Source organism: Patella vulgata, chromosome 3 (assembly GCF_932274485.2).
Source record: "Patella vulgata chromosome 3, xgPatVulg1.2, whole genome shotgun sequence".
NCBI classification, from domain to species: domain Eukaryota; kingdom Metazoa; phylum Mollusca; class Gastropoda; family Patellidae; genus Patella; species Patella vulgata.
The window spans coordinates 89,700,735-89,726,774 of NC_065881.2; the positions used below are offsets into that span (position 1 = coordinate 89,700,735).

Sequence of the window (26,040 nt, forward strand, 5' to 3'; positions counted from 1 at the left end):
CATTTTATGATTAAATCATGAATGAAAGTTGAGCAGCAAATCGGATCCTAATCAAGTAAATATTGCAGGCTAGCGATGACATTGAGAGTTGATTATGGACTGGCTGAGTTAATTAATGTCGAATCAATAATTTAGATAACATTTCATGCCTAAAGAAAGACCTGCAATAGGTAGATTTAGCTCTTGTATAATGTATGTTTAATGGAGTTAAGTCGCTAATATTTGGGACCTAGAAATTGACTGAAATGGGTCGCAACGAATATAATAATGTAATATGAATGTATATAAACTGATCTACATTCAATCGTTTCTGTTTTTACTGTAATTTCTAATCAGTTAGGTTCGGTGAAATACGCCAGTATTCTCAATCGAATTTCAATCTCTAGCGTCTGGTTATTCCAGTCTATGCCGATAGTATTTATTGGGCATGCTCTCCACATAAGAATATAGCGTCACCGTTTGACATGGCTTGTGGAATATGCCTAGCCTCGTTTTTCGTGTCCCTTGTTACAAATAGCGCTGAAACGCATTATGGTACACGATTCGTGTACCAATGGTAAAATGTTTATTTTGTCTTGAATATTGGATATCAGAAGCCCATCTTTTCCCGGTAAGATCACAACATCAATGTTGATTTAAACCGACAAATAATTTGTGTTTTCAATGTCGAAGATTTTGGATGATATTGAATTAGATATTTAGATACTTTAAATTAACTGTTTTATGATATATTAAATAAACTATTTATAAGTTATAACATATTGTATCCACCTCTAGCTGATGAAGGGCGAACAGCCAGAAACATGTTCTAGATTATATTTTTAAAACTACTACACAGTGTTGTCAAGTTTGTTGCCGGGGATCTATATTTTTTAGATTTTTTCACGGATTGGTTCCTGTTCTACCCCGGATGCATCACTGAGATCCAAACTTGCCTGCACTGTTCCAGGGAATCTTCCACCCTCCTTTTCTTATCGAGTGTGGGGGTTTTATCGTTCTCTACTTGGATTTTCTGTTTTATGACATGTTAAATTTGTGTCATCAGATAGTTAGGTCAAGTCGATAGAGGCGGATGTACTACTGGTTCCCGGCTATAAAAAACATCACTTGTCCCGTAAATCAATCAATAATGAATGCTAGAAACGCGACAGACCTCACACGGTATTACACCAGGAAACTATCAGATAACGTACTCATCAACAACTACATGTATCCACACAATGTACTTTTATTGGATTTATGGTTGGAGTAGAGGTGGTGGGGTGCAACACATTCACAACTAGCACACAATGTACTTTTATTGAATTTGTTGTGGTAGAGGGGTGGTGGGATGCAACTCATACAATGTACTTGTTGTGGTGGAGGGGCGTAGGGGTGGGGGTGCAACTCATCAACAACTATCATACAATGTACTTGTTGTGGTGGAGGGGTGTAGGGGTGGGGTGCAACTCATCAACAACAATCATACAATGTACTTGTTGTGGTGGAGGGTGGAGGGGTGGAGGGGTGGGGGGTGCAACTCATCAACAACTATCATACAATGTACTTGTTTTGGAGGGGTGGGGGTGCAACTCATCAACAACTATCATACAATGTACTTGTTGTGGTGGAGGGGCGTAGGGGTGGGGGTGCAACTCATCAACAACTATCATACAATGTACTTGTTGTGGTGGAGGGGTGGGGGTGCAACTCATCAACAACTATCATACAATGTACTTGTGGTGGAGGGGTAGGGGTGCAACTCATCAACAACTATCATACAATGTACTTGTTGTGGTGGAGGGGCGTAGGGGTGGGGGTGCAACTCATTTACAACTATCATTCAATGTACTTTTATTGGATACCTGGTTATGGTGGGGGGTGGGGGGGTGTTGGAAGGATGGCAATATACCTTTACTGGTTTGGAGGTGAGGGGTGGTGATGGGGTTGAGGTGTTTGGGGGTGGGAATGTAGTAGTGGAGTTGTTAATTCCATCCTTTGGATATTTTGGGCTGTGTGCAAAGTATATTGTTCGAGCACCGGTTTTAAAGTAGCTACATCTCTAACTCACTCAATAGCATCCAAAATCTTTGACATTTCTGGAGAGTATGCACAATAAATACTATAGGGTAGACTGGAATAACCAGACGCTAGAGGTTGTCATTCGATTGGGATTTCTGGCGTATTTAGGCGAACATAACTGATTTGAAATTAGAGTAAAAACGGAAATGATTGAATTTTAAACTGTTTATATACATTCATATTACATTATTATATGCATTGCAACCCATTTGTGTCAATTTCTAGGTCCCAAATATTAGCGATTTAGCTCCTTTGAAATTAAAATAATTTTACGAAGATCTGACAGACAGACAGACTGGGCCATCTCAATTTCCCACTCATAAGAGAGAGAGAGAGAGAGAGAGAGAGAGAGAGAGAGAGAGAAAAAAAAAACAAATGGGGTTTAACATCCACTCGACACAAACTAGGTCAATTTGGGACAAACACATGGTTCAACTTTATTTTAATAATTCACTTGTGTGTAGGGCGATCTTTAGCAGTGGGAGGAAACCGGAGGACCCAGAGAAAACCCACAAGTTTGAACAGGTCATTAAGTGTGGGAATAAAAATAAACCATGGAGGATGTAATAAACCATGGAGGATGTAATAAACCATGGAGGATGTAATAAAAATAAACCATGGAGGATGTAATAAACCATGGAGGATGTAATAAACCATGGAGGATGTAATAAACCATGGAGGATGTAATAATTATGTTCGAGTCTATTGAAGTATATAATGACAACTATAATCACAGAACATCAAACACTGCTTTAAACTTTTTACTATCTCTTTTAACTGTTCCATGTTTTCTATCATCACCAACCAATGACAAGTTAAATGGATTTTGTTAACCAATATAACAAAAAATATCAGAATTTTTTCCATGTTGTATTGATTTTCTGACATGTTCTATGGAGCGTCAGGTTAATAAAATTAAAAGCGTAAAAGGTTCGCTAGTACTTCATTGAACAGACACGCTCTTACAACATTTCATTGAACTTATTGGAAATAAAATAAAAAGAAATGGGTTGAACATCCCACTGTTCTAAAATGACTACGCTAATCAAGAATGGTTATATGATGGAAATTTCGCCTGGATGGTGGCGCTACAGCCCACTTTCATATCAAATTTTCCAACTGCCAAGGGATCTTTTACCTACATGCCTATGTTTACATGGGACCTCAGTTTTTATCCCATATACTTTGTCCCTTGCCAGGCTCTCTGTCCTGTACCACTCACTAGGCAGAAACACACCAGAAAATTTTGATGAACTTTCTCGACTAACACATTTAAAATTGGATTGAGGAAAAGTCTGGGCCTATGTTGACCCCTCTCAAGTATTTAGAGAAATAAATTGATCTGATATACAGCATGAACCTATCACTGTAATTCAGGTATTATACATACAGCACTGTAATTCAGGTATTATACATACAGCATGTATAAAACCAAGAACCTATCACTGTTATTCAGGTATTATACATACAGCACGTATAAAACCAAGAACCTACATTTTTTTTTGTATCACTGTTATCTTGTGTATTTAGCATTAATTTCTTTCGAATGTATTCAATAACAAAGCTTGTTCTTACTGACATGTACAGTGCCAACTTTGTGGACGAGTTAAAAACATCTTCAGCTCACGGTCCCACAGAATTTTTTTTGTAGGAGCTAAACAGCTTCAGCTCACGGTCTCATAGAATTTTTTTTGCAGGCGCTAAACATCTTCAGCTAACAGAGTTTTTTATTGTTTTTATTAATTTCTAAATTTGATAAGGCTTTTAATGGTAGTCTGTAACATAGAAAAAGAGATGGTGTTTAAAGTTCACTTGACATAAACTAGGTCATTTTGAGACTAATATATGGTTCAATTTTCATTTCAATAATTCACTTGTACGTTGGGGCCTTTAGCAGTGGGAAGAAACCAGAGCACCCAGAGAAACCCTATGGGGTGGGGCAGGCGACCCTACTCCTTGTCATGTACTCCTTGGCAATTTTATCAATAAACTACTCTCTACCCCTTCCTTCATGCTATCATATCAATAAACCCCTCCCCCCACCCTAGATAATATTAATAAACCCCTCTCTACCCCTTCCTTTATGCTATCATATCATTAAACCCCTCTCTAAGCCATCCCCCACCCTAGCTATCATATTAATAAACCCCTCTCTACCCCTACTACATAGCACTTCTTCTTGTCACTATTTAAAGATCTCACATTTAACTTCATTGATCATTTCACTCACGCGATGTCATGGCTGACAATCTTATTTTTACCAGATCTATTTTCTCACGTTACATTTCATCTTCTTGAGGAATAAAACATGGTGACTATCTTCTCCCTACAGTCAACATATAAACATGAATTGTCTATTCTTTAACCAGTTGGAGACGTAAATTTGTTGATCATGCATTCTGGGTAAAGAAAGGAAATGAAATGGGGTTTAATGTCCTACAGTTTTGCTTCAATTTGGTTAAGGAAGATGAGCATACGCCATGAAACAGTGTGCCATGAAGGAAATTTATATCAATTTCCAACTGTCAAGGGATCTTTTACATGTATGCCAATGTGTACACAGGGTCACAGGACCTTGATTTTTAATCCCATCAGAATGACTATCTGTTTTCCCTTGCCAAACCCCAATCTCATTAAAATATAGATTGATATTTCGTTTCGTTTTTTATACTTTCGATGGCCTACACAACATGTAGATCTAACAAGTTATAGTGGGAGTTCACGCTCTATGACGTCAGGTACCAAGCAAGCGACATTTGACCCGATTACGTCAGTCATTCGATAAAACAATTAGCGACCGCCATGTACTTTTTATCTACTTTTGCTTTGTTTTGATTTCTATTGCCGATAATGTCTACCCACAGTTCCAGGCGGAGGAACCATGCTGTAACATCCTGATGAACTTTCTCAACCAACGCAGGGATCAAACGCGGGACCTCCAGGTTAGCGAGTCAACATCTTACTCACTGAGCCACTGTGGCTCCCTCCAGGTTAGCGAAACAAGTCCATTTATATTCCACATATAGTCGTGCTCATGGCGCTACAGAGAAACACAACCAAGCTTGTAAATATTTCTCAGATAAATAAGTTTTCAATCTGGATTTAAAGGAGTCTAATAATAGACAAGATCTAAGTTTTTCAAGTAGCGAGGTAGCGAGTTCCACAAATTGGCACCAGCAACACCAAATGAGCGAGCCCCAAGGGACAACAAGGTTGCTATTGGTACTGGATCATAGATTTTTCGATGGTATGTAAGGTACCACAAGATTAAATTACATCGATCGGGAGTTCGAATGTTTAAAGAATAGCGTAGTCACGATTTTCATTGTTATGATATTGATAACTAACAAGGTCTTGATTATCCATTTTTGAAATAAATGTAAAATCGTGCTTCAATCCCTTCAAAATTACAACCAGTGATTATGTGCTTGTTGTGTTAAATTAATAATTTATATAAAATATATAATATTTGAGACCAGAAGAAAGATCTGTGATAGTTACAATTTTCTCTACATAATGTCTCTTTTAGTGTCAATCTAATTACATCCTGGCTGAACTCACATGGTGATAAACATCAGATATCGATATCGACAATTAATACAAACATCAACGGCATGCACTGGTACAGTCAGGTCATAGATTTTTTTGCAATGTTGTCTTTGTGTAATTGTTAACTATATTTCTGTGTATTTGTTAACTATATTTCTGTGTATTCGTTAACTATATTTCTGTGTAATTGTTAACTATATTTCTGTGTAATTGTTAACTATACTTCTGTGTAATTGTTAACTATATTTCTGTGTATTGGTTAACTATATTTCTGTGTATTCGTTAACTATATTTCTGTGTAATTGTTGACTATATTTCTGTGTATTTGTTAACTATATTTCTGTGTAATTGTTGACTATATTTCTGTGTAATTGTTGACTATATTTCTTTTTATTCGTTAACTATATTTCTGTGTATTTGTTAACTATATTTCTGTGTATTCATTAACTATATTTCTGTATAATTGTTAACTATATTTCTGTATAATTGTTAACTATATTTCTGTGTATTTGTTAACTTTATTAAATTATTACGTAAATGTTTATCAGAATCTGGTTATGTGTGTCTGTGATACCCGATTTTATGTTTTCATGTAAACGGTTAACAGGAATCATGTTAAAAACGATCTATAGATAGTTTCTCACAGCCAATCAGATCAATAAAATATAGTAACAGATCCCGACTTGTTGTCATTCACGCAAACCTTAAATCTGGGTTATCTTCATCGCATAAACAGGAAGTACATCTGATATTATTTGAACAACAGATTCGTGAAACATGACATACTGGCTAAAAACGTTGTGAGTTATCTAATTACCAGCAGTGGTCTAGAGTAAACACCCCGATGTGCTGAAATATCGTGAAATATCGTGTAATATCGTGCATGATGGAAGGGGAATCAATAATTAGTTGCAGAGACAAACTGAAATCTCTCGCTGGTCTAATAAAAATAACTCAACACATCCATAAAGATTAACAGGAAAATATATCACAGAGAGAGAGAGAGAGATTATTGTACCAATTAGATATAGACCTAGAGCTGGCTGTTTTTACTTTAATAGAAGTTCTTTATTTCAAGGGAATTTATGGGTGTTTGACAAGATAACAATACTGATTAAAACACAGATTCTATTTCATTTCGTTTTTATAGTTCAAAATTTTGTTTTACTTGTCTTTACAACACTAGGATCTGGAAGAGTTGTTAGCCAATGAAATGGTCTGTTACGGTGAGCTTTAGGCTGGTAACGAAAAATACTGTCAATATCATATCGACAATCAACTTGCCTGTCGGCTACAATAACAGTCATACCTTAATATAGATCTTTATTTTAATTAGAATGACAAGATAGTCTCCATTGTCAATAACCATAGCCACGATAATAAATACAATCTTGATGATACATTTTAATATTACATCACTAGACTGTGCGTCTGTTTTAATTCATTCAATATCCCTGCCATCTGATAAACTAGAGAGTAGATCATGGTCTTGTCATGTGAATAAATGTCTAAATAATAATTGATATAACATTTGAAAAAATACCAGATTTAGCTCTAACATGATGCGTCTTGAAAATCTCTCAGATGCTAACAAGATTTTACAACTATAAAATAAATACTTCAAAGGTGATAATTGAAAAACTGTTGAAAATCAATATACATCTCACATCAATATACATCTCACATCAATTTCAAAAAGATTTATAGATTATTGTGGCCTCCTAATGTCCTAAAATGAGATGAACTGAAATGTGGTTTAACGTCCTACTGTTCTGCTCAGACTGGGCTAATGAAGACAGCCATACGCCATACATGTGCTATGAGGGAAATTTTGCCCAGGCAGCGGCACTATGGCCTACTCTTATTTTGAATTTCAACTGTCAAAGGATCTTTTACGTACACAGGAATTGAGGTTTTCGTACCATCCAAACGGCGATACTTTTTCCCCCTAGCCAGGCCTTCTGTCCTACATCAGTCCTACATCACTGACAACAGGGAGTCACACCGAAAAATCCTGACGAACTTTACCGGCCAATAATTCGCTTGCGCATACAGGTATTTAGCTGTGGGAGGAAACCGGAGGACCCAGAGAAATCCCACAAGTTGGACAGGCAATCCTACTCCTTGTCACGTACAACCAGGGAATGGAAACGACACTAGCTGACTCAATGATGGGCATTATGATACAATACGCACATGCTAACCACTGTGCCCCCCTCCCCTAATTAAATGATTTAAAGTATTATTGTACAGGTATTGTACAGGTATTGTACAGGTAGGTAGCATCCAGGTATTTATAAAACAATGTTAAGAGAAAATTTGGCAAGTATCAATCTATTGAAATATAAACTACACCTGTTCATGAATTAAACCTGTTAATTCTATAATATACAATATATAACAACAACAACAAAATTCAAAAGATGAACGATAGTATGGGGCTAATAATGGCAAGAGAATTTATCACAGAAACTGGCATTTCGATCAGATCTTCTTCAGTCGATCAAATGATTATATACATGTATGCTGGAAGCTAAACCCAAAGCTAAACCTAACTAAGAGTCCTGGGTGCCATGCATGAAGCAGGGTATGATTACTCTGTCTAGAACATGTGATACCACCTTGTATCATAGGTGCCATGCATTAAGGAAGGTATGCTCACTGTCTAGAACATATGATACCACCTATTATCGTGGGTCCCATGCATGAAGGAAGGTATGTCGACTCTGTCTTGAACATATGATACCACCTATTATCCTGGGTGTCATGCTGACTGTCTAGAACATGTGATACCACCTATTATCTATCTGGGACGTTCACATGGTCGATAATTTCATTGTTTCTATTTGAATCTTATGTAGACTAATTCTTTATACTTTTAACATCGGGAGTGGACCAGGAACTTCTGTTTACTGGAAGGGGGCCACAGTGGTTCAGTGATTAGGGCACTGACTCACAAACCAGGAGGTCTCGCGGTCGATCCTTTTGTTGACCGAGAGAGTACCTCGCGACTTTCCAACATGACTTCCTAATGTCAGTGATGCTGAAAAAACATTCTGGAAAATGACAGGGAACTTTCTCTTTAAACATCTGGATCAAAGCCGGTTTCCCCCTTGACAGTGAGATTGGAAAATTACAAGGAACTTTTGATTCCAACACCCGGATCAATCACAGAATCTCAGTGAGTTACTCCTCTACTACATGGTATTAAAGGGATGTACATTTCCACATGAGAGGCCCACTGTGATAGTCACACCAGGCACACATTGTGATAGCCAGATCAGGCACACATTGTGATAGCCAGATCAGACACATGTTGTGATAGTCACACCAGGCACACATTGTGATAGCCAGATCAGGCACACATTGTGATAGCCAGATCAGACACATGTTGTGATAGTCACACCGGGCACACATTGTGGTAGTCAAACCGGGCACACATCGTGATAGTCAGATCAAGCACACATTGTGATAGTCACACCGGGCACACATTGTGATAGTCAAACTGGGCACACATTGTGATAGTCAGACCAGACACACATTGTGATAGCCAGAAGATATAGTCCGTCCAGTACATTAACTTTTATGTCCCAAAACTACTGCATACATGTACATTAATACAAATTACATTTACTCTAATTCAATCATTTTATTTTTCTATTTTGAGATTTCATATAATTTCTAATTATATCAAGTTTCTATCATGTTTTTGGTCTATTTCCATTGATTAAGTCTGTAGGATATGATAAATCAATTACTTGAGGTTTTTTTGAACATGTGTTTTTGTGCTAGTTTATCTTAGTTTTATCTATTTATCAGTTTTTATACCTGCAGTCACTTTTCCAATCTGATTAAAACACAGATCTGATTTCGTTTCGTTTTTTATAGTTCAAAATTTCATTTTACTTATCTCTACTACACTAGGATCTGGAAGAGTTGTTACTGTATATTACCAGCGTTTTGGTTGAAGTGAGGGATGAGCCAATTAAACAAACTTTTACGGCGACTTCTTGGCGTACCATGCACGGAACTGTGGGTAAACCACTAGAAATGTCAATGCAGATTGATTAATCAATGTCTGACATCATGGGGTCAAAGCCACTCATACGACCCCTGACACGACCTTCCAGTACAACTGGTCAGATGTTCATGTAGTGTAGGCCATGATGGAAATTTTGCCTAGACAGCGGCACTGCAGCCTACTCTTATATCGAATTCTGACTGTCACACCAATGTGTACACGGGACCTCAGTTTTTCGTCCCTCCATCACATGAACTTTCTCAGCCAATGCAGGGATCGAACATGCAACCTCCAGGCTAGCCAGCCAGCATCATACCCACCTAGCCACTGTGGCTCCCCTACTTATAATTAAAGCGCTTATATATTTCTATATCATTCGGCTGAACCACTGGTATCACCTCTTACATAGCTCTTTTATATTTCTAGAAACATCCATTAGATTTACTGATACATGTACATCAGTGGGACTCACTGATACCACTTTTAATATAGCTGTTTTATAGTTCTAGATCAGTTAATTATACCACTGATACCACTTTTAATACAGCTCTAATATATTTTAATCTGATGGACTTACTGATATCCCCTCTAATAATGTGCTTATATATTTCTAGACACATCATTCACGACTCTTTGATATCATCTCTAATATTATTTATAGATACATCAATCAGGCTCAATCATATCACTTTCGATAATAAGCTTGTGAGACAGACAATTCACACATCATCTGTTTTTGCTAAAATCTATGTCTGCTTATGAATTATATAAATGAAATGAAATGAAATGATGTTTCTGTATTAATTGTGTTATTAAACATAAATAAATCAAATTTTATCAGATCTACTCTATTCGAGATTTCACATGACATGGTTTTTATACCCTTGTCATACTTTCATATCAATAGGTTTTTATACCCTTGTCATACTTTCATATCAATAGGTTTTTATACCCTTGTCATACTTTCATATGACATGGTTTTTATACCCTTGTCATACTTTCATATGACATGGTTTTTATACCCTTGTCATACTTTCATATGAATAGGTTTTATTTTACTTGCATTTAACCCCCTAAGTTAGTCACTAATCAGGCGCAGATCCAAGGGGGGGCACACCCGGCGCATGCCCCCCCCCCCTCTATTTTTTGTGGTGGTGAACAATTTGCGGCAAAGGAGAACAAAAATACTCAAAAACGGTAGTGATCCCCGTCGTAATTTACTCCGAAACGAGCCCGTTGGTGACTTGGTTGATTGCCCATCAGTCCGCCCACTGATGGCCGGACTTTGCACGCCCCTCCTTTCTGAAAATCCTGGATCCACCCCTGCTAACTGATGGCTTCGCATTTCCAAGTGGGGGCAGCACGCCCCCCCCCCCCTTCTGAAAATCCTGGATCCGTCCCTGCTAATTGATGGTTATTAATGAAGACAGCGCTTTTGATACAAGAGAGAGTCCCAGTGACATTTTGAGCCAGTGGCCCCACCCATGCAAGTATAATCCAAATCTTTTGATTCTCGAATGTTTATCATGACAAATGGTTTGTTTCTAAATGTAACTCAAGACATGGTTTCCTACAAGTGAATCATAAATTAAACACCATGATAACACGACTGTCGAAGACGACAACATGTTGATATTGCTGTCTTGGTTAACAATTTAATAATCAAATCAATAATGCTCAGCAAATATAAATGGCCTTGATAATATTTCTCACAAACACAATTTTATTTTATAAATCAATATTATTTCTGATAATCCTAATTTTGATATTAGGCTGTTAGAGAGAGTATTAAAAGTCTTCATTCTTGAGAAAACAAATTAATATACTATTTTATTATGCTCTAGTCCCGAAATGACCTAGTTTGTGTCGAGTGGACGTTAAACCCCATTTCTCTTTCTCTCTTTATTATGCTCATCATTTACACAGGTTGAAATTCTATGGAATATTGGGGTATAACACGTGTGCATTACATCATATTGTCTGTCGTGCAGTCAAGTGGTGTGGTTTCAATTCCCCGCCTGTACGTAACAAGGAGCAGGATCGCCTGTTCAACCTATTAAGGGTTTCATGGCGTCCCCTGGATGCCTCCAACAGCTACAGACCCCTAAGTTCAAGCAAATTAGTGAAATAAAATTGAACCATATGTTAGTCCTAAAATGACCTAGTTTGAGTAAACCCCATTTCATTTTCATTTCTTTATCAAGCAAGTTCTATGGGAGAGAGAGAGAAAAATTGAGTTTAACGTCCACTCGACACAAACTAGGTCATTCGGGACTAACATATGGTTCAATTTTATTTCTGCATAGGGGTCTTTAGCAGTGGGAGGAAACTGGAAGACCCACGAAGTTGGACAGACGACCCTACTCCTTCTCACATACAACGGGGGAATCAAAACCAATCCAGTTGACTCAATGGCAGACTTTATGATACAGCGCACACATGCTAACCATTTGGCCATGCAACCCCTTCCCACCCCAACCCGTCCCTTTGAGTTGGAAATAAGACCTGACAATAACATCTAAAGACACCCCCCACTGTAATTGTTTACGTATACCCTTCAAACCATCTGAAATATTTTTTATTCTAATTAAAACTTTGTCTATTATTTATGGTGCGAAGATGGTAGATAATGATTGAGCCACCCTTAGAGAACCAGGTGAGTACCTGTCTACCAGAATATACAGGTGTCTACATGTACCTGTCAACAACAATGGTTTATTTACCTTTTAATGATATCAACACAATCTAGGTCATCATTGTCTATCAACATAGATAAAATATATATTAATAACTCAATATCATTTTAACAAGGAGAGAAAAACATGATGAATTTATTGGAATGCTTGGTACAGTTTGGTTACAGGGTTTAATTTATGGGGACAATTGAGCAAGGCTGCTGTTTATTTATTTAGAATGCTTGGTACAGTTTGGTTGTAAGGCTGGATTTATGACAGGAATGATATATCATTAAAACAACGAGACAATGAATACATGTAGTTATATTGAAATAATTGTAGGAGATTAGTGTCTGAATCTAGTCGTTACTTTTATAGTCTACATTTAATTTAGAATATAGATGACAATATTCAGTATGTAACAAAATGATTAATATTTATGAATGAAAATTATGAAAATATATTCTACAAGCACTGCTTTGAAATGCTTGGTTATAATCATAAAATTAGTAAAGGTGTCTATCATCCGCTTCTGTATCTGTCATGTAGGCCGTAGTGCCGCTGTTTGGGCAAATTTCCCTACTAGCACACAGTAGGACGTTAAACCCCAAAATGGTTTCATTTTATTTATCTAAGTACATCAAATGAATATTAAATTTATTTGAGCTCAGTCGATAAAAAAACAAATCAGTACTGTTGTAAATCGTGGCTAAAAATCACTTTTATTTTTGTTTGATTGCAATGTCTGAGCCTATTAGTTATATTACAACTAGAAGAAATCTATGGTACTCCCCGGTCCGAGCTACCCCTATAACCCAAATTTCAGACTCGGGCAGACCTAGTGTAGCCACCAACCCCGTGAGAGAGAGAGAGAGAAAGAGTGAGAGAGAAATGGGGTTAACGTCCACTCGACACAAACTAGTTCATTTCGGGACTGACATATGGTTCAATTTTATTTCAATAATTCTATTGTGTGTACAGGTCTTTAGCTGTGGGAGGTAATCGGAGAACCCGGAGAAAACCCACGAGGTGGGACAGGCGATGTACAACAGGGGAATCGAAACCACGCCAGTGGGAGGTAACCTGAGGACCCGGAGAAAACCCACAAGGTTCGAAACCAGGCCAGTTGACTCAATGACAGACCTTATGATACAACATGCAGGCACTAACCATTCTTTTTTCTTTTTGAAACAATATCAGATTGAGAGATATTTGTATCTGGATTCGAACAGAGAATGGGGATCAGGCATGGATAGCTTATATTAGACCCCACCAACTATTAAATTCACAGCTGTGTTGTCATAGTCACTTATTCTCTCACATCAACTCGGATCAACTCAACTACATGTAAAAAATAATCTTTGAGAGTCATTTAGTAACTGGATAGAGCAACACACAATAACCTATACATGTACTTATGGAAAAACAGCTACTGATTTATTTGGGCAATGTTTGGAAGAGTATTTTCTCAACGTTATCAATCTAATATTTAAAAACTGATATTCCGAAAACAAAAATGGAAGCTTGTCTCTATTCAAACAAAGAAGACGATAAAAGCAAATTAATGGCGACCAGGCCGGCCTGAAGGGTAGTGACTAGTATAATTATTGTCACGTTGGTTTTTATCCAATAACTGTCATTGTAACATGTATAGAGATAAAACTATGTTCAATAGAGGTGACACGATCAATCAATAAACGTTGGGTTGAAATACGGATAATTTATCAATATCATCAGAGATATTTCTAATGGATGACATTTACAACCACACAGATAAATCGAACCACTGGATATAAAAACATAGATTATATAAATATCCGTCCTAAAAACCTGTTTTATCATAAATTCTGGCTTATAACCAGCATAAATATTATTTTTGGCATCCTGTTCTAGTGAAAATATTTTTAAATAACCTCATCTGTCATTTTCATCAAATATCTAAATTGATTAACCAAATATAAAAAGGACGAAATCAATTTTTAGCTGTGTGGACTTAGATGTACATGTGAGAAACAGTCGGGTTTAACGTCCACTCAATAAAAACTAGGCCATTTCTTTTTTATTTTTTTTTAAACAATATTTTATTCAGAAATTGAAAGGGAATTGAGAAACAGGCATAGATGACCTCTCTCCTAGGTTATTTCGAGACTAACATATGGTTCATTACTTCAATAATTCTCTATAGCAGTGGGAGGAACCCGGAGGAGCCAGAGAAAATCCGGAAAACAGGACAGGCGTTATGCACGTAGGTGTCTATAGCCAAGGGAGGTAACTGAAGGACCAGGAGAAAATCAATGAGGTTGGACAGGCAACCCTACTCCTTCTCACATACAAGCTGGGAATCGAAACCACACCAGTTGATTCAAAGATAGACAATTATGATACAATGTGCTTGCATTAAACTAATCACACACACCCCCCTCCCAGCCCCACCCCTAAATTTAACCATATAGAGTGTTCCCCCCTCATCAGATCAACACAATTCAACACTTTAGGTCATAAGGTCTGTCATTGAGTCAAGTAACGTGGTTTTGATCCCAAGCTTGTTTGTGACAAGGAGTAGGGTCACCTGTCAAATGTGGGGTGATTTTTTCGGGTCCCTCGGTTTCCTGCCATTTGTAAAGTACCAAAATGAACTGGTTAGTGTTCAATAGACGCTAAGCCTAAATAAAAAATAAATAACTTATTTCCTGATTTATCCATGTCCAACATCAAAAGGGGGTTGGGTGGCAAATGGTTAGCAAATGAATGTTGTATCATAAGGTCTGTCACTGAGTCAAATGGCATGGTTTCGATTCCCCGGTTGTACGTGACAAGGAGTAGGGTCAACTGTCCAACTTCGTGGATTTTCTCCGTGTCGTCCGTTTTTCTCCCACTGCTACAGACCTGTACGTGCAAGCGAATTATTGAAATAAAATTAAACCATGTGTTAGTCTTGAAATGACCTAGTTTGTGTCGAGTGAACGTTAAACCCCATTTCTCTTCGACATGAAAACTATTTTAATGTCAAGGATTCGTTGGGAAGTCAACTGATGGTGGGAAAATATCATTACAGAAGACAGATGTTGGTAACGGATAATTTCTAATACTCGGAGTTTCCTTCAACTCAGTGAATGCTAGGCCAGGCAAGAAATAGATCAATGTCATCATTAGAGGTTGTCTGAATGATGGAAGCAGATGATATTGTCGACACTCTTCCTTTCGCGATACTTTAAATAGATTACTGCCTCCGGGATAAAAACATATTTTATTTTTATCACAAAATGACAGTCAGGAGGTTTGAAATCCATTCAACCACCATCAGAAACTCGGCCACAAACGGGATGAGATTTAAAATCGCTCCAGCATAACTACCTTAAAAAACTCGGCCACAAACAGGATGAGATTCAAAATCGCTTCAGCATAACTACCATCAAATTCACGGCCACAAACGACATAAGATTTAAAATCACACCAGCATATAACTACCATCAAAAACATGGCCACAAACGAGATAACTACCATCAAAATATCAATATCATAATATAAAACATCAATATTGTAATATAGTCGAAAACAGTTTTATTTCTTCGACATTGGTAGGACCAAAAATATCAATTATTCATTTATCCTGTTGTTTTCTTGGTAAATATTGACTTGGTTATGAATTGCGATATGAATCGAATGGTAGAACCTGAATCGCAATATGTATTGTGACAATACCCAGCACTACACATTTGATATGAGATGTGTTTGATGAGAAATCAATAAAGGATTAATTAGGTAATAAAATGTCACGCACAATGAGCCATGACAATTTGTAATAAATCCTGCTCACACTCACAAGAAAAGATCTTGATCATTGTGGCGATTGACTTATTCCATGTTATATAATATACACTGACTACACCCATGTTATATATTATACACCCATGTTATATATTATACACTGACTACACCCATGTTATATATTATACACCCATGTTATATAATATACACTGACTACACCCATGTTATATATTATACACCCATGTTATATATTATACACCCATGTTATATATTATACACTGACTACACCCATGTTATATATTATACACTGACTATACCCATGTTATGTATTATACACTGACTACACCCATGTTATATATTATACACTGACTTCACCCATGTTATATATTATACACCCATGTTATATAATATACACTGACTACACCCATGTTATATATTATACACTGACTACACCCATGTTATATATTATACACCCATGTTATATATTATACACTGACTACACCCATGTTATGTATTATACACTGACTACACCCATGTTATATATTATACACTGACTACACCCATGTTATGTATTATACACTGACTACACCCATGTTATATATTATACACTGACTACACCCATGTTATATATTATACACCCATGTTATATATTATACACTGACTACACCCATGTTATATATTATACACCCATGTTATATATTATACACCCATGTTATATATTATACACTGACTACACCCATGTTATATATTATACACTGACTATACCCATGTTATGTATTATACACTGACTACACCCATGTTATATATTATACACTGACTTCACCCATGTTGTATATTATACACCCATGTTATATAATATACACTGACTACACCCATGTTATATATTATACACTGACTACACCCATGTTATATATTATACACCCATGTTATATATTATACACTGACTACACCCATGTTATATATTATACACTGGCTACACCCATGTTATTTATTATACACATTATAAACGTGTGAAAAATTGAAGTGTATTAATTACAAAGTTCTGGCATAAGTCCTTATTTCTATAAAGCAAAGTAAACATAATACTGAATACACAGGTGTAATCGAAAAAGGCCTTCACTATACATGTACATGTAACTTGATGTCCAATATATCTTGCAGAATTATTAAATAAGCTTACCTTGATCTCTTTGACCAAAACTTCCGGTCTTCGTGCATTCTTCAGTAATTTCTCATATTTATACATGTGTCTCTGAAATATATAAATTACGTAAATTAGCATATTTCATTTCCAACAGGGCCCAATCTCACAACATTTCCAACAGGGCCCAATCTCACAACATTTCCAACAGGGCCCAATCTCACAACATTTTCAACAGGACCCAGACTCACAACATTGGTAGAAAAAAGTTCATAACATCTCTATAAAACTCCTCAGACAGGTTTGATATTAGACACAAGTTTGATATTAGACACAAGTTTGATATTAGTCACAAGTTTGTTATTAGTCACCAGGAGTATCGCATGGTCTGGAAAGATGAAATCAGTAAAATTGACAAAAAGGATTTTCTACCTCGAAAAGATTATATTTGATGATCCTAAACACTAAATGATAGTGATCCTAAACAGTAAATGATAGTGATCCTAAAAACTAAATAATGGTGATCATAAACACTAAATTATAGTGATCCTAAACATTAAATTATAGTGATTATAAACACTAAATTATAGTGATCCTAAACACTAAATTATAGTGATTATAAACAGTGATCCTAAACACTAAATTATGGTGATCCTAAACAGTCCCATTATATTTGAATTAAACCAATTTTTTCACTGGCCAACACGAGTGTGGAAATGCCTTGAAAATAGGCCTCATGATGATCGTAAACACTAAATTATAGTGATCCCAAACACTAAATTATAGTGATCCCAAACACTAAATTATAGTGATTATAAACAGTGATCCTAAACACTAAATTATAGTGATCCTAAACAGTCTCATTATATTTGAATTAAACCCATTTTTTCGCTGGCCAACACGAGTGTGGAAATGCCTTGAAAATAGGCCTCATGATGATCGTAAACACTAAATTATAGTGATCCCAAACACTAAATTATAGTGATCCCAAACACTAAATTATAGTGATTATAAACAGTGATCCTAAACACTAAAGTATGGTGATCCTAAACACTAAATTATAGTGATCCTAAACAGTCTCATTATATTTGAATTAAACCAATTTTTTCGCTGGCCAACACGAGTGTGGAAATGCCTTGAAAATAGGCCTCATGATGATCGTAAATACTAAATTATTGTGATCTAAAACACAAAATAAGTTATTGTGAGTCTAAACACCAAATCAATGATGTAGCAATTTCTTTCCATAGTTCCACAGTAATAATATTTAAAGAGGCATTATGGGAGATCAGATAAAGAGAGAGAGAGAGAGAGAGAGAGAGAGAGAGAGAGAAATGAGGTTTAACGTCCACTCGACACAAACTAGGTCATTTCAGGGCTAACACATGGTTCAATTTTATTTCAATAATTTGCTTGCGCATAGGGGTCTTTAGCAGTGGGAGGAAACCTAGGGACCTGGAGAAAACCCACGAGGTGGGACAGGCGACCCTACTCCTTGTCACGTACAACCAAGCAATCGAAACCACGCCAGTTGACTCAATGACAGACTTTATGATACAGAGTGCATGTACTAACCGTTCGGCCACCCAACTCCCCTGGGAGATTGGATAAAGAGTTAACAGATATTAGCTTTTGAATTTTAGTCAGTTTGATAAAAAACAAGTCTCGATTATCCATTTTTACATTTAATTATCCTTTACAAAATGTAATCAAATCCAGTTAATATCGCCACTAACATTGAGAGTTGATTATGATCTGGATAAGTTAATTTATGTCTAATTGATAATATAGATAACATTTATGGTCTAAAGAAAGGCGTGCAATAAACAGATTTAGCTCTTGCATAATATATGTTGAATATCAAAGGTTGTATGAATTAATATTAATAACTGTAATGGAACTAAACACATACATGTATTATCATATTATCATAATAACTGTAATGGAACTATACACATACATGTGTTATCCCACATATTATCATAATGACAATCAAATGTTAAATATGTTTCATGTTCGCCCACGTATTTCATGTTCGCCCACGTATTTCATGTCTCAGGCTATTCTAAATAAATTTTTGTTTTAGCAAACAAAATCTATTTGTGGGGCCATGAGTCATTATGTTGGCTGTTTTTAAAACATAATTTTGTTTACCGTTTCAGATTTATGGGTTGATTTTGGGAGTGTAATATTGTTGTATAGGTGATTATAGAGGTTGTCAATGATATATACAGTCGGGTAGGACAGTATTCTCTGGGTTATATCCCCAATTGTTTTCAAATTTAAGTGAAGTCTGTGTCACTACAGGCCCAGGACTGTACAGCACAGTGGACGCTTACAGCTAGCCCCCAGAGCCATTCACTTTATTTGAATTGTGCGTTTGTTTGTGAGTTCTGCGTAATATGTCTTGTCCGTACATTTGTTTTTGTGTAAATTATGTGTGGTGCAGTCCCCCTGCACTTACTAATACAGTCACATTATAGTAGGACCTGGCAAGCGACAACGTACAGTAATTGGGATGGGGTGAAAAACCAAGGTTGTTTGTACACATTGGTGTGCACTTAAAAAATCCCTTGACAGTTAGAATTTGATATAAGAGTAGGTCACAGCGATGGTACCCAGGCAAAATTTTCCACATAGCACACTGTATGGCGTATGCCCGCAATCATTAGCCCAGTTTAGGAGCAGAACAGTAGGACGTTAAACCCCATTTCATTTGATTGTATCAGAGGTGTGTACAGAATTATTTTGGAAGTGTTGTTATGGATGGGTATAAAGATTAGTTGGAATATCTTTATCAGATTTGTGGGTTGATGTTGAGAGTGGTGTATAGATGAGAGAGTGGTGTATAGATGAGAGAGTGGTGTATAGATGAGAGAGGGGTGTATAGATGAGAGAGTGGTGTATACATGAGAGAGTGGTGTATAGATGAGAGAGTGGGTGTATAGATGAGAGAGTGGTGTATAGATGAGAGAGTGGTGTATAGATAAGAGAGTGGTGTATACATGAGAGAGTAGTGTATAGATGAGAGAGTGGTGTATAGATGAGAGAGTGGTGTATACATAAGAGAGTGGTGTATACATGAGAGAGTGGTGTATACATGAGAGAGTGGTTTATACATGAGACGGTGCTGTATAGATGAGAGAGTGGTGTATACATGAGAGAGTGGTGTATAGATGAGAGAGTGGTGTATACATGAGAGAGTGGTGTATAGATAAGAGAGTGGTGTATAGATAAGAGAGTGGTGTATAGATGAGAGAGTGGTGTATAGATAAGAGAGTGGTGTATACATGAGAGAGTGGTGTATAGATGAGAGAGTGGCGTATACATGAGAGGGTGGTGTATAGATGAGAGAGTGGTGTATAGATGAGAGAGTGGTGTATACATGAGAGAGTGGTGTATACATGAGAGAGTGGTGTATAGATGAGAGAGTGGTGTATAGATAAGAGAGTGGTGTATACATGAGAGGGTAGTGTATAGATGAGAGAGTAGTGTATAGATGAGAGAGTGGTGTATAGATGAGAGAGTGGTGTATAGATGAGAGAGTGGTGTATACATGAGAGAGTGGTGTATACATGAGACGGTGCTGTATAGATGAGAGAGGGGTGTATAGATGAGATAGTGGTGTATAGATGAGAGACTGGTGTATACATGAGAGAGTGGTGTATAGATAAGAGAGTGTTGTATAGATGAGAGAGTGGTGTATAGATAAGAGAGTGGTGTATACATGAGAGAGTGGTGTATAGATGAGAGAGTGGTGTATAGATGAGAGAGTGGTGTATAGATCAGAGAGGGGTGTATATATCAGAGAGGGGTGTATAGATCAGAGAGGGGTGTATAGATAAGAGAGGGGTGTATAGATGAGAGGGGGGTATATAGATGAGAGAGGAGTGTATAGAATGAGAGAGGGGTGTATAGATGAGAGAGGGGTGTATAGATGAGAGAGGGGTGTATAGATGAGAGAGGGGTGTATAGATAAGAGAGGGGTGTATAGATGAGAGAGGGGTGTATAGATATGAGAGGGGTGTAAAGATGGTATAGATGAGAGAGGGGTGTATAGATGAGAGGGTGGTGTATACATGAGAGAGGGGTGTATAGATGAGAGAGTGGTGTATAGGTGAGAAAGTGGTGTATAGATGACTGGTATATAGATATGATACATTATGTGAGCTGCTCTCACAAAACCAGGCTCTTGGTCATTTTTATAAAAATAAAGCTGACAGCATATTTGAATAGTCCACAGCCTAAGCTTTCCAAAAATGCAATTCATCTGGAGTTCGGCTCATTCACAGCAACAAGAAGGCATACAGTTTATGCTTTAGTGCCCGAAGTACAGAATGAAGTTGTGCAACAAGTGCCTGGTTTCGTCTGAGCGGGTCACATATTGTGTATATTATTATGACCATGTAATTAATTGTAATATATATAATTATCTCATCTACAATAATCAGTAAACTATGTCTAGTTTAACCTTCAAACCAGTAATTATTATTCACCTTTCCAAACATGTAAACAAGATTAAATAAGTTTATTGGAAATTTGGTTTATGGAAGTTTTATGTCTATGATCAGGTATTTGAAACCGATGAGGTGTATTTGGAACCGATGAGGTGTATTTGGAACCGATGAGGTATATTTGAAACCGATGAAGTGTATTTGAAACCGATGAGGTGTGTTTGGAACCGATGAGGTGTATTTGAAACAGATGAAGTGTATTTGGAACAGATGAGGTTTATTTGAAACCGATGAAGTGTATTTGGAACCGATGAAGTGTATTTGAAACCGATGAAGTGTATTTGGAAACAATGAAGTGTATTTGGAACCGATGAGGTGTATTTGAAACCGATGAAGTGTATTTGGAACCGATGAGGTGTATTTGAAACCGATGAAGTGTATTTGGAACCGATGAGGTGTATTTGAAACCGATGAAGTGTATTTGGAAACAATGAAGTGTATTTTGAACTTATGGAGTGTACTTGGAACCGATGAAGTGTATTTGGAAGTTTCATGTCTCTATTTGTAGCAGGATGTAGCTAGATTAAGAAACAAGGCCATTATAATGACTACCTACATGTATGTAGATATTGAGGATCACACATTTGACATATTCCGGTATCCTGGTATCCTAGTCATATGAGGAAGTGTAATGACAACATATGTTGTAGGATTAAATGAAATGAAATAAAATAAAATGGGGTTTAACGTCCTACCGTTCTGCTCCAACAGGGTTAATGAAGACAGGCATACACCATTCAGTGTGCTATGTTTGATTTCAAAAATATTATTCGACCAACAAATGTTAGTGCTGGTCCTGTTTACATTGAATTTTAACAAAGAGCGAAACATTTTATACCGACATCCAGTCAGTATTGTGTTAACTTTCATGTGGTAAAGAAACGGCTGAATATAAGGAGGTTCAGATATTATTATTATCTACCAAGGTTCAAATATTATCATCAACTATAAATCATCAATATAGTTGCTAGTGACTGGGATACAGAACCAAGATACTGGTAGTCGCTAGTGACTAGGATACGGAGACAAGCTTCACATAGTCGATTTGGTTTCTAGCTTAAACCGATTCACATTTTGAAAAAACAGTAGTCATTTCATCCAATTTATATTTATACAATTACATATAATGTTTGACTTTTACTGTCTGCTAAACACACTGCTGAATTACTGCCTATTAAAACCATATGGCAACTACGTCTTTTGAGACTCTATACAGAAATTCCCATTTACAGTGGCACGATCTCAATGTCGCATGGAATTCCTCGCCTACCATATTAGGCATGGCTTACTATGAAATGTGTAAAATGGTTGATTTTGACCAGAAACAGCTGTCAACAACAGACAATAACAGACACGATAATATGATGGGCATTATAATACATGGACAGAATGCATGCCACAAGTGACAGGGGAGTCGGCTATGCCTTTTTATGAGTGATAAACTGCCAATGTAATTTTAATAAAATACTGTTTAATAAAGAAGAAAACAATGCTCCAACAATATAATCGAAAGATTCCCTCAGAAATTCCTACAGTATAAATTAATTTTAGATCCAGTTGTAATTTATTATTGAATTCACAATCAGAATGTGTTGTTACTGTGTACGAGACAACGAATAAACGAGTTCCTGACATTACCAGTCAGGAGGATCTTCTATTCGCCTCCCTCGGCATATGTAACTTACCGACTTTTTAAATGACACATGTTTTTTTCTATTGTACCGTTTTCTGCGGCTTATCTTGTTGTTTTTCGTCAATATGATTATCGCTATATACATGTATGTTAAAATATTATGTACAGGAATTGTTGTACTAGTGAATTGTAATTTATTGCCATTATCGGATTTTAATTAGCAGTTAAAGCTATAAGGGTAAGTCCGAACACGGGAATATCTTACTCAGCTCAACCGTGTAACTAAATATCAAAACTAATGACTTATAGTAAATGTTGTTTATTGCCAATTTAAACGATTGATTCCAACATCTCTCTAGCATAAACTCAACGAAATGTACTAGAGTAATATACAATCAGCTATTCAGTGTTCACGCTTCTTCATTTTATAATTTACATAATCAACAAACAATTACAAGAAAAACAACTCGGAAGGCAGTACAGACAATTACATTATAGAATTTATACGCCATCTGATTAATCGGCACCGATATGATTTTTGGCTGGCCGATTAACCAATTCAATAATTTTGTAATCGTGACAACACTAGTAACCAGGATATAGTAGCTAGTGACTGGAATGATACAGACTACATGCTAGTGTCTGGAATGATATAGACTACTGAACAAGATACAGACTACATGCTAGTGTCTGGAATGATAGAGACTACTGTTCATGATATAGACTACATGCTAGTGACTGGAATGATAGAGACTACTGTGCATGATAAGACATCCATTAGTTCTCCTCTCATCTCATTAATTCAACACAGACGACAATTCTACCTGTGGGCATGTACGTTTAGATCTCCATATATACGCTACACCAGATTCAACCATGTACGGAATCAAGTTAACGAGATTAGCCACGCAGATGAACTAATATCACTGCCAACAGACAAATTCTACTGGCCTATAGAAATGCATCCTGGGATATAATGATACGTGACAAGAGCGTGATGGATAGAAAGCTATCAGCTTGATGAAGCAGCAGAGCAAGAGAATAGTGTTAATAATAGCTAATTTAACAAAATCTTACAATCTCTTCTCTTTTTACAGAACGGATGCTGAAGTCTCGTCTAAACACGCCTACAAGCCATGGAAATAACCCATCCATCACAAACAATGTCACGTTTTTTCAGGCATGATGCCTGTTGGCATTGGTCCTTTTATCTGGGGTGACCATTTTGTCTGGCAAAACACCTCTTGGTGTGGGTAATTTTGTCTGGCGCGATTATTTTGTTTGCCAAAACCTCTCTTGGTCTTGGTCCTTTTGTCTGGCCTGATCATTTTGTTTGCCAAAACCCCTCTTGGCGTGGGTAGTTTTGTCTGGCACGATTATTTTGTTTGCCAAAACCTCTCTTGGTGTTTGTCCCTTTCTCTGGCACGATCATTTTGTCTAGTAATACTCGTCTTGGTGTAGGTAACTTTGTCTGGCGCTATCATTTTGTCTGGTAAAACCCCTGCTGTGCACCTGAATGTCGGCCAAGGGGAGTTTTTTTCCCCTAGCCTTAAAATTGAAAATCGCTCTCCTTATTTCTAAATCATGGACATGATTTTTTTTTAAAAAGTGTGAAGGACTCACATTCCGATCGTCGCCATGCTGTCGTTGTGAAGATTTATTTGGTGTATTCGATCAGTGTATAATGTGATCGCACATGGTAATAAAATTCTGATGAATATGTTGCTAAAAATAGATAGCGCTTGTGCATCGCTGGTTAATTTAATTGAAATGTAGAAAAGAACTCTCAAAAGACGTGAGAAATTACGAGAGATGGTACATGAAGCTTTCCAATGAGAATAATTCCAGAAGAAATAGATTATATTTTGAGAGTTTATGATTACATTTTGAATAGGCATTTTAAACAAAATTTATACAAGCTATATATATTTAGAAATGTCGACAATTATTTCTATTGGAATACTGTAAGTACATGTACTTTTAGACGACAGAAAAAGTTTGACTTGACCGTGCGACTACGCGTGCTATTATTTAGCAGACGATGTTTATTATCATTTATGTAACCAGGAATGACCCCTTACACATAGTTATTGATCTTCAGAACTATTTCCCATACAAACAACTAATCACTCTCCTTAATATCAGATCATTCTCCTTAATTTCTAAATCACTTTTCTTACCGAAAATGGGAGAGCTTTTTCGGGGAGGGAATTTTTCAATTTGTTCATTAAGGGGAGCTTTTTAGTTTTTACGTCTCTCCTCTAAAATACAAACGACGACGACTGACAATGCGTTGATGCCTCTGGTTGTGGATCTTTTTGTGTGGTCCACGTTTGTTTTTATTATCAGTGTTTTTAATGAAACGCCAGACAGGTGTGTCATTACGACTGTCAGGTGTGTCATATACATGTATATACAAGCTCTGACATACATGTAAGGTACCTGTCCAAGCCTGGAAATAAGGCACCTGTCACAGACAATGTCAGGCATGCAGATTCAGGCTTTGTCAGGCACAAAACCTATGATGCCTATCATTTTGTCTTTTTTATTGATATTATTAATACATGTCTGGCACTAAGTTGAAAATGTCAGGTGCTATTTCATTAGTGCCTGACATTTTGTCAGATACATCTAAAACCGTTATTTCCAGGCCTGTACCTGTCACAGAGTTTGTCAGA

At 36.8% G+C, this 26,040-nt stretch overlaps 1 protein-coding gene across 2 annotated transcripts in view; it reads right to left on the bottom strand.

Annotated features, from left to right (window-relative positions):
• The window catches only part of LOC126815437 (C-Maf-inducing protein), a 66,635-nt gene that overhangs the window by 30,599 nt on the left and 9,996 nt on the right, over nucleotides 1-26,040 (bottom strand). For both annotated transcript variants that reach the window (XM_050541073.2, XM_050541072.2), the window contains exon 4: nucleotides 17,255-17,326. In XM_050541073.2, the coding sequence (XP_050397030.1) occupies nucleotides 17,255-17,326 (72 nt within the window). The remainder of the gene's footprint in view (nucleotides 1-17,254; nucleotides 17,327-26,040) is intronic.